Genomic DNA, 11,202 nt, shown 5'->3' on the forward strand with positions numbered 1-11,202 from the left:
GTTCCGTAGTATGATAAAGTATTAACACAAGTTAACTAATGATATTTTGTATATGAGTATAGATACGAAGTGGAACATCGAGTTCCGTTCTGGCGAGGTCTAACTTTGCTCTGCAAATAAATTATCTTTCGATTTTTGGCCTAAATAATCGCGATTTTCTTTTGTCCTTGGTTACAGTATTTAGTACATACTATGTAGAATTCAGCTTCCTTAACTAAATATTTGCATGGGACCGGAAATTTTTCCCGTGAATCATGATGTAAACGTAATATTTAATAATATCATAAAAGTAACCGGCCGTGCCTACTATACGGGACTGAGATTATTGTTGCAAGATACTAGTTTTTGTGATTTTATCTTGTAGTGATTTTAATGACTGTAGTGATTTTAATGACTTTAGTGATTTTAGCGATTGTAGCAATTTTAGCGATATAAGGTCAAACTTTCCGATTTTAATCTTGTAAACAAGCTCAGTAAACGTATATTTTGCTAAGAATGGCGTAAATTTTGTAAGTGTGGTAAATATTTTTTATGAATGATAGTGATACTCGTCTATATTTCTTTGAAGTATGAATTAAGTATGAAGTAAAGAAGTAACAATGTTAGTCCATCAACATTCAACAATGGACGACGAATAGTTTTGTCATTCGTAACATTTCATTAACGTCAGCATGCTATGTCTTATGCTGCAGTTTTTATTTTATCCTAACGTCTTTGCTTCAGAAGTGATAGCCGAAAAAGCTTGATGAGTCGTTTGCAACCCGGACAAGTGGGACGTTTTTGTCCATCGATGTATCTTTGAAAGTAAACGAGATACAGATTCGCTTTTTTCGATATCTCATTTTTGCTGTGAAGTGACCTAGTGTGTTAAACGGCATCAAAATCGGTAAAATTTAAAACGTGTCGTCCCTAATGGGTAAACGTCATCCAATTACGATCATAACAGCTGTACTATAAAAGTTACAATTTTTCACTTTTTTTTAATTATATTCCACGAAATCGCGGTTGGATTTTGAAATAATCGGTCTCATAAAAAGCATAAATAACATCATTTGTATTCAATAGAGGGTAGAGAATGTGGTCAAGAAAAGCGATGATAGCGATTATTTCTGCACTGTTAATCATGAGCGTAGTTTACAGTAACTGTAATGAAAATGTTGTGCCGGCGATGGAAGAAACTTATTGCAAGCTAATTGAAAACAGTGCAGATATGGGCTACGTAATAACCAATGGTCTTCAAGATGTTATTCGCCTTAGCACTGAAGATGTTAACCTCATAAAATCTAAGCTGATCAACAACGGTGTTGTGGTTATTGAGAATCAAAACTTGACCAGGAAACAGCAGGTGGACTTCACTAAAAAACTTGGAAAAATCATGGTTTTACCAAGGTCATTTGCAGGCAATGACCCAGACCCTAACTTTCCAGCGATTCAAAGAGCTACGAATTACTGGTCAAATGGAACATGGAAAGGAAAAACAAATTGTTTCGGCTGCTACTGGCACAAAGATGGAGACTTTCAGCAGAATGGGTACATGGCCAGTATTATGTACGCAGACGAAGTTGCAGAAAACCGTTCAACAACACTGTTCCTCGACAACTGCGAGGTATTTGAACGACTCTCCAAAAGGATAAAGCATCATCTTTCAGAGTCCGTTTTCACAGTTTCTGTTTGGGAGATCCCAGATTTAATAAAAAGCAAGGAGGAAGACTTGGCACTGTTTCCCCGAGTCAAGAGACATAGAGGCATACACCGCCATCCTGAGAACGGTAGAACATGCGCTTACATGACCCATACTCTGATAACTGAACAGGGGTTCGCCCCTCACTTAACTGACTCATGGCGGGAAGTAACAGAGAAAAGTGGGAAGTACACACACTACTGGAAGAAGGGTGATCTCGTGATATGGGATAATTTAGCGGTGATGCATAAAGCTGGAACTAAAAGCGTGGAGGGACCTGATGGCCGGACCCCACGAATGTTGTACCGGACTCAAGTATTTATTTAGGCGAACAAGAAAACGGGAAAGGCCATCATGGTGGTAAAAATGGTGGTGGTCAGAATAAAAGGAACCGAGAGCTTGAACACTTCTTAATACACTTCAGCACTTCATAATACACAGCTACTTACTAAACTGTCATCAGTCATGTGAACCCTACCTAGGTTTTTGGTTATTCGGCTGTTAGGATTGTTAGAATATGGATCACATCACAAATGATACGTCACTGATTGGGCCATGTGATGTGATACCTGTGGGAGCCCGGAATGAGAGGTTCTTAATTGTCGGTCACCGAGCTGTGGCCCTGATTGAGTGACGGTATTAACATAATCCTCCCTCTCTCCTTGCTCACCTCCCTTCCACTAGAGAGACGCACTAAAGGTATGTTCTGTGGTCCTGTTGTCTTCCTCTTTCAAGAAAAGCAGCTCCGAAAACGTATGGTATCCAGACAACTCAGATATAAAAGAGACTGCCATTTTGAATCCCATGTTTGGATAATATTTTTCCTGGACCTTAACTCCAGGTGAGTGATAAAGTTTTTGATGTCATTATCATTGCATTTGGTGACGTCATTATCATTGAATTTGGTGACGTCATGAAGCTTAAAGTTTATAGTGCTAATTATGTCAACTTTTAAAGTCGATTTTTACCATAAAGGAGTGATTTGAATTGAACATTAGGCCGTGTTAATCTTAAAGTTAAATAACGTAAATTAGATGAAAATTGTTTTGCATGATAAGTGGTAATAATATAACCGCATTTAAAGTTAATATTTTTTTGGGAAAAAAATGTTAATCATTATTATAGTTATACAATAAATTTAAATGTCTATCATCAGAGTAAATTGTACCAACATTCCTATTGTTTTTTTGCTTACTCTTAGTGAGGGGAAAAGTGGCATTCCGTTGGATTTGTAGGTTTGCCGTGTTCCTACTTGAATTTACTTTGCGTTCTTTACTTTGAGAAGGATCAAACAAAGAGAAACGAGGAGGATAACAACGTTAGAACAAAAGGGTATATTAGGGAATAGTAACAACACGTATAAACAAGACCGACTGAAGGGAAGATGGGAAATGTGAAGGGAATAGGGAAAATGTGGGATAACTTTACTCCAAAACTCTAACTATTTATATGGGCTGATTGCTTGCGAGGCAATACTAACGGTATATCTGAAATATCTAATCAGTGCGTGGCGTTGCTTAATTAAGCTTAAAAACGGTTTAACTAATGAGCCAAATAATTGCTTGAGATCGCAATGGCTATTGACACTGAACATAAAACGGTTTGAACTTGGAACCAAATACCGTTAACTTTAAACCGACCAATATCTGGGATCCCTACACCACCCCCTCCCCAAAAATATAGGGCGGTGTGGATCAGACTGGTCAAACCATATATCGCTATAAGTCCTTATGATAATTTAAAAACAAAATGTTAAAATACTGATACAGTTCACTTTTTATAACGCATGATTTCAGGGATGTTAGGGTATATCTCCTTCTGCTTCTTGATCATAGGTTCATCAGCTGTTCCTTTTGTGTGGGCTTCCGAGGAGCCACTGTCGGCTGCGACGTTCGGGGACTGTGTCTTCCTGCACAATAGACGAAAACCAATTGGGGTAGCCAATGCGAAACGATGAGCTGATGAGGAGGGCATTAACTTTGAAGGAAAAGGGATGTCGTATTCCTTGTTGACCGATCAGATAGGCTTTCTGATCATGACCAGCACAAAGATCGTGTTGTCGGGGTTAACCGGGTGTACGTTGCATCCCGTTAACCAGGACTCATTCCTAGTGCTGGATCATGTTGGTGGCGAATCTGATACGTGCCAACTTGGGCCGAGATTTGAGGAGGGTTCTTAGGAGTCCGCATTGTGGGATGGGGATTAGTAGTATGGTCGCTGCTCAGTGATGCATGATATTCTGCTTATATCGTAGTTCCTCGCTGGGGCTCGTAGCACTGCCTTGGGTCTCAAACCGGCTCTCCTTGTAGCCCTGTCATTGGCATTGGAAGTTTGAGCGTTAGGTTCCTGGGACTGTTGCGAATCATGAGGTTCCGCTGCATTCTGCTCATCATTTTCGTCATCATTGTCGTCATCATTGTCGTCCTCTGGCACGTCCTGGTGCATTGGTTCGTCTGTCCTGCTGGTTGCAGCGACTGGTTCCGTATGTGTTGCCGTCTGGCCATAGTAGCTGTAGTCTGGGGACCAAGCGTCATCATCTGAATCACTGATACTCTCCTCTGGGTTTTCCTCCTCGTCTGGTTCCACTGGGTTTGTCAGCATAGGGTCTGTTCTGAAGTTGGTTGGTAGTTTCCGGATTTTGTCGAAATGTACCACCTGTTCTTTCCCTGTTTCGTCTGACACAATTTCGAAGTTGACCGTCCCTAGCTTTCGAACAATCGTGTGTGGACCGGTAAGAGGTAGCTTTAACTTGTTATACTCTCTGCCTGGCTTTATCGCAGGCACATAAATCATCACTTTGTCCCCAACGTTGTACTCCGTCAATCTTACACACTTGTCATAGTATCGCTTCTGCTGCTGCTGAGCCCTCTTTATGTTCTTTGCTGCGAGCTCCCACGTATCTTTCAACTGGTGATAAAGTCGAGAAGCAAGATGATGTTGGGATTGATAGTATTCCGACGAAGTAGTTCCAAAGACGAGATCGTTAGGCACTCTGGCTTCTCTTCCGTGGAGTAGGAGGAAAGGTGTGAAACCGGACGATTTGCAGACGCTGGTGTTCATAGCGAAGGTCACGGCCCCTATTCTCTCTGGCCATTGATCGGGATTCTCCCCAATATATTTTGTGAGTGCCACCTTTATCTGCTTGTTCTTGTTCTCTGCGAGGCCGTTGGTTGATGGTTTGTATGCTGTCGTTCTTGACTTCTGGATCTGCAGCACGTTGTACAGCTCCTTCATCACTTTGCTGGCGTCAAGGTTGGCTCCTTGGTCGGATAGAATTCGTTCAGGCACTCCGTGGTTGACTATCCATGAGTTGATTAGGGCCCTAGCAATGGTTGGTGACTTGGCATCGGTAAGTGGTACTGCAACAACCCAGTTCGTAAATTTGTCGACCATGGTTAGGCACCACTTGTACTGCGCAACTCGTGATAGAGGTCCAATAAGGTCGATGCACACAAGTTCGTTCGGCCTAGCCACCGAGAATGGGTGGAGTTCTGCTTTGGGCTTTGCTTTATACGCCAGGTTAGGCAGAAAACACCTTTTACAAGTATTGCAATAGAGCTGAACTTCTGTCTTCATCTTTGGCCAGAAAAATGAATTCCTCAGTCTCTCCAGAGTTTTGGCTGGTCCTAGGTGACCCGATGCCGGGATGTCGTGGTTGTTAAACATCATCTCTTCCTTTAAATCCTTCGGTACGCAGATAAGGAGCCTATACTTCTTCGTACCCTTCCATTTAAAACAGAGAAGATCCTTCTTATTCACAGTGAGAGATTCAAAGCAGCTGTAGTACTGACGCAGGTCTTCGTTGAACCCGGTTGTCTCTCTCTTCTCTGGTTTTCCATTCACGAACCATGACCTCACGGTACTAAGGGTCTCGTTTTCTAGTTGTGCCTCGAGCAAAGTTTCACTGCTAACGTTTGGCGCTGGTATAGGGTTATCAAATGAGCCTACGGGTCCTGTGCTTTGCTCCTCTTCATCTTCTTCGGTCTCTGATGCTCGATCATTAACGAATGTCACAGAATTTGTCAGGGATACGTGACTTGATGGTTTCTTCTGCTTCTTCTTCTTTTCCTTCTTGCAGAGAGTCGACTGACCGCCTTGTGATCCCGACGACGAGGAGTGACCTGTCGGCGAGGGGTGTGAACATCTGCTGCAGGGAGCGTCACTATCATGATCACTATCAGAAGAGCTTTCCGTGTCGACTGAAACTGGGTTGATGACGTGTGGGAGACTTCTTGCATCATACTCATTCTGATTTGTCTTGATTGTCTCCAGAAATTCGTCTTTCTTTTCCACTGAAGAAAATCTGTCTTCCCACCACTCGTAAAGCATATCACTTTCCTGGGGTAGTCTTGAGAGTGCGTCGGGAAGCCCCATGTCGTCGCCCTTCGTGTAGGTGATCTTGAAATCATACTCTTCTAGCTCCATAATCCAGGACAGAAGGACGTCACAGTTGGTCTTTCTGAGAAACTTGTCCTGTGATATAGCCTTGTGATCCACGTGAACAATGAAGGGTTTTCCAATGGTGTAGAACCTCCAGTGGGTGGCGAAGTGCTTGAGGGCCAGTAACTCTCGTTTGAAGGTGGGGTAGGCTCTCTCGGCTGGAGAGAGTATCTTTGACCCATAGGAGATCGGGTAGAACTGTCCGTCAATCATGTGGCCTATCGAACCACCAATACAATACGAGCTACTATCCGTAAAGAGGTGAAGAGGTTCTGTCGTGATAGGATATATTAGGATGGGTGCCTTGGTCAAGGCATCTTTTAACTTCTTGATGCTCTCTGTTGCGTCTTCGGTGAGGACGAACTTAGGTTCCTTGAGGGTGTTGATCATGGGTCGTGTCAGCTCTGCAAAATCTTTGACAACATTCCTGAACCAATTGAAACTTCCTAGAAGTGCCATCATCATTTTCTTCGTCTTTGGGAGACACATGTCCTGAATTGCCTCAATCTTCTTTGGGTCTACTTCAATTCCATCTTCGGTGAGGTTTGCTCCTGCGAAGGATACTTTCTTCTGGAATAGTCTGCACTTATCCGGGTGGAGCTTTAGACCTGCAGATTCCAGACGTCTGAACAGTTCTGCTAGTAACTCAAACATCTCCTCAAATGTTATTCCACCTGCGATGATGTCATCAACGTAGCCTGCTGCTTTATCCCTCAGGCCTTCAAGTAGTCTATCCAAGAGTGACTGCATCGTTGCTGGGCATCCTTTAAGCCCCAAACTCATAACTATGTTGCGGAAGTGTCCGATAGAGGGGATCGTCCACGCTGTTCTGTCCCGGTGTTCCTCCTTGATAGGGACTTGGTAGAACGCTTCTCGTAGGTCAAGGCTGCAGAAGTACTTGCATCCGTGAAACGTTGAGGTGAGTGTGCTGAGAGCTGGTAGTGCTGCTCTGCTGGCGATCGAGATCTTGTTGAGCTCCCTGTAGTCGACACAGATTCTAAACTTGTTAGGCTTCTTCACGATGACGACCGGTGAACTGTAGTCAGAGTCCGTTCTTTCGATAACCCCTCTCCTTAGGAGAGCTTCAATCTCCTCAACACAATCATCAATAGCATGAAGTGGTACGGGACGGTATTTACACCTAACTGGGACGTCAGATGTCAATGGAATCGTGTGTTCTACTAAGTGAGTTTGACCTACTTCGTCTCTGCTGAGTGCGAACACGTGTGAGTATCTAGCGATGAGACTTCGTACCTGTTGTCTTTGAGCTTTGTTCAGCGAGCTGCTCTCGAGATCCAGTGCTTCGCAGGTCTTGTCCGTCCGCTCCTTGTGTTCATCTTCCTGGCTGGTGTCCTCCACTTGATTAATAGCTGATAGCGAGATCAGTGGCGTTGTGAAGTCTTCATTTTGGAGCCTCCTCTGTTGGTAGTCAATGACCAGGTGGTGGCCACTGATGAAGGGAATTCCGAGGATAATGTGAGGAAGGGGGTTGTCGATCACGATGAATTTGGACTTCATGTTTGTCCTGTTGATTTTAATGCTCAGTTCAATGGAGCCACGAACGATGACTTTAGTACCTGTGACTCCGGCAAGGTTTGCCGTGCACTTGTTGAGGTTTCTCTGTTCAATTCCTAGGTCTTTTAGGTGTTCTGATGAAATGAGGTTTTGAGAGGAGCCTGTGTCAATCAACATAAACTCGGAAGGCCGGCTACCGACTTGGGCTTCTATGTACACGTCTCCTTGACAAAGGTATATACTATCAGGGGCCCTCCCCCTTTTGTCGTGGGAGGGCCTTATTAGTTTTCCGAAGCCGGGTTGTTGTGGGATGAAGAACCTCCGTGTTGATTCTGGTTCCTGTCTCTGTACTGGTCCCTCTGCTTTGTCCTGCAGTCCCTTACTATATGACCAACTCTGTTGCAATAGAAACAAGTCCGTGTCTCCTGGTGCCTATATCGTGATGGTCCGCTTTGTCCTGCATCTATACCTCGAGTGTGCTCAGGTCTGAAGTTCATAGGCGCTCTTGCTTGTTGCTGGTGGTGAGGGTAGAAACTGCGTCGTTCAGCTGGGAATTCAGCCCTAGTTCGAGGAGGTTCTGGTGTATGCCTGTTGATAGCGAGAATGTCGTGTGTCTGATCGTTGATCTCCAATGCTGTGCTGACTCCCATGGCCGACTCGATTTTCTGGGCTCTTGTCAGGACCTCGGTGAATGTCCTTGGCGTATCGGTCAAATCCATCTGCCACATTGAAAGCTGTAGTACAAGATTCCTGTTCCGCAGTCCATTCTGGAACACAAGCTTTAATAGATCTTCGTTGGCCGCAGCCCCGTACGCCTCAAAGTACGCTCTTTTAACCCTGCTTCCGAAAGTAGCGATGTCTTCGGATAGTTGTTGAGCAGTCTTCAGGAATTTGCTCTTCAGGGCCTCTTTGTCTATGACTCTGTCTGAGTCTAGTATGGCCATCAAGGCCGGCTTAACTGTTTCTTCCCAGTTTGTCTCTTCCTCATCTGAGAACTGTCTCGAGCTGATGAGTTTTAGTGCATCCGTCTCCAGGAAGGTTTTGAGGACTCCCAGGTATATACCTTTGGGCAGGTGGAGCAGCGTCATGTATGATTCCCATCCAAGGATCCAATCAGAGAATGTGGACAGAGCTGGGTTGAACCGCTCTGGCTTTCGTGTGGGCAGGTAGGGTACCTTGCCTTGGTTGTCCTTGTCCGACTGTGCTTTAATCCTTTCTGCGACATATGCTTCGAGTTCTTCTTGGTTTGCGAAGGTTCGTTCTCCCATGATGATGAATGGATCCTACCGTTCGCGCCACTTGTAGGTTTGCCGTGTTCCTACTTGAATTTACTTTGCGTTCTTTACTTTGAGAAGGATCAAACAAAGAGAAACGAGGAGGATAACAACGTTAGAACAAAAGGGTATATTAGGGAATAGTAACAACACGTATAAACAAGACCGACTGAAGGGAAGATGGGAAATGTGAAGGGAATAGGGGGAAAATGTGGGATAACTTTACTCCAAAACTCTAACTATTTATATGGGCTGATTGCTTGCGAGGCAATACTAACGGTATATCTGAAATATCTAATCAGTGCGTGGCGTTGCTTAATTAAGCTTAAAAACGGTTTAACTAATGAGCCAAATAATTGCTTGAGATCGCAATGGCTATTGACACTGAACATAAAACGGTTTGAACTTGGAACCAAATACCGTTAACTTTAAACCGACCAATATCTGGGATCCCTACAGATTCGAATGTTCACAAGGATTTCTCAACGGAATATGGTAGTTAGGACCCCTACGAACATAATTAGACTTGTTGCCAATTTTGTATCTCAACGGAAACACCACTTTTACCACTTTTTACCACCTTTGTACCACCTTTCTGGTTTGCCAAATATCTTTAGTTGTGAACATCATAGAAGGCTGCAAATTAACCTAGAATGTTTATCTTATCAAGGAGTAAAACTTTTGTATCAAAAGTTTTTACATCGGACAATCAGCTAATTGGATAATTACCAATTAGTTAATCACCAAAAAAAGTGAAAAATTTTTATTGGCTTAAAATGATTGAAATCGTTTGAAACACGGAGAAATGTAGTTTTTAGAAAAACTTCAAAAATTTTTCACTTAAAATTTTTTTTCGAGACTTCAAAAAAAAAAGTTTGAAAATTTGAAAATATTTTTTTCCGCCAAAAGTGATCGAATTGCATGAAACGTGGATAAAAATGCTTTGCAGAAAAACTTGGAAGATTTTTAGATTGGGGAATACTAAAATCATCAATATTTGAAGTTGGAGTTCAGTAAATCTCGACATATTTTAGTAATTAGGAATAGCTTAGCGGAAAGGGCTGGACCTGAAAAAGGTTAACCACACAATATTAGAGTTTCATAACTAATTACAATACAGCTTTATCAAATTCCACATAAAGAAACAGCACAAAAGGACCATTTAAGATCGAACCGATTTTACCTGCTGTACTATCATTTTATTGATTTCAATGATCAAAACCTCTGTCAATCTTGCCAATCTATACCGGGTATCTGAATGTACCGGACCTCTTATTTACCTCTATAATTAGACCCAGTTGTGCAAGAAATGCGATTTCTCACAGGGGTTTCTTTAAACTGTGCACTTTTTATCACTCTCGCAACTCGCAAGAGGCCTGGTATTATAGGAAGCGAGGTAAATATACCTTCCATCATCCATTGTGGCTTTTTTGTATTGTGAATGCGCATGCCGCTTCGTTTGCTATGCCATATACCTCGAATAACCCCCATATGTCATTGCCAGGGTCGGGATAGAGCTGGAGATAGCATTGAAAAGTTGCTAGAAATAGCTAGATTTAGAGTAAACTGGTGGTAGCTGGGTGGTGCTAGCATGGATGTAGCAGAACGTAGCTACACGGGGTTTCATTGGAGTTGGTTATTTTAATGGCCAAAGAGTGCCGGAACTAAAGTTACTTAAGATTGCAGTTTAGGGGCAGTGTAAACCACGGTGTAGTCAGGGACACAGAGCTACAGTGCAGGAGTACTGCAAAAGAACAGTGCAAGTGATACAGTCTGCAACAGTAAAACTCCGAAGAAGGAGATAAGATTGTGGCTGCAGAGGAGGAGAGTAGCTGGAACCTGATTGTGTTTGTGTTGAAAGAAGAGGAGGAAGAAGAGTTTCCTGCTCTGGTAACTGTATTTTTGGAAGAGGTGGGGTGAGAACTTATTTTCAAGCGACAAGGGTGGGCTGGAAGCAACCAGATACAGCTATCCGACCTATTAAGATCACCGTCCTGAGCTTAACAGCATTTCATCAGAATCTTATGAAAACAGAGAGACTGACCCACCCTTTTTAGATCCAACGAAACCCTTTATATAAATCGACTTTTCTGCATGAATTACTTCATGGTATCTTCTTATCAAGGCTACAGACCTTGCCGTACCGGATTTATTGATCAAAGTGAGTCTCTTTAGCCCTCTTCTTCTTTAGAGCTTTAGGTTAGTGATCAAACTCTTCGCTACTCGCTCTTCACTGGATCTATCAGGACAGATTCACATCTTTTTAGGTCTCAACCAGCCTTAGTTTTCCTG

General features: G+C 43.0%; 1 protein-coding gene across 1 annotated transcript; it reads left to right on the forward strand.

The window, feature by feature from the left end:
* Nucleotides 1-1,534: 1,534 nt before the first annotated feature.
* On the forward strand, nucleotides 1,535-2,008 carry LOC134823843 (uncharacterized). Its single transcript, XM_063835442.1, has one exon. It carries the CDS (start codon nucleotides 1,535-1,537, stop codon nucleotides 2,006-2,008), a length of 474 nt encoding a protein of 157 aa, XP_063691512.1.
* The last annotated feature ends 9,194 nt before the right edge of the window (nucleotides 2,009-11,202 follow it).

Source organism: Bolinopsis microptera, chromosome 12, assembly GCF_026151205.1.
Source record: "Bolinopsis microptera isolate Bmic1 chromosome 12, MBARI_Bmic_1.0, whole genome shotgun sequence".
NCBI classification, from domain to species: Eukaryota; Metazoa; Ctenophora; class Tentaculata; order Lobata; family Bolinopsidae; genus Bolinopsis; species Bolinopsis microptera.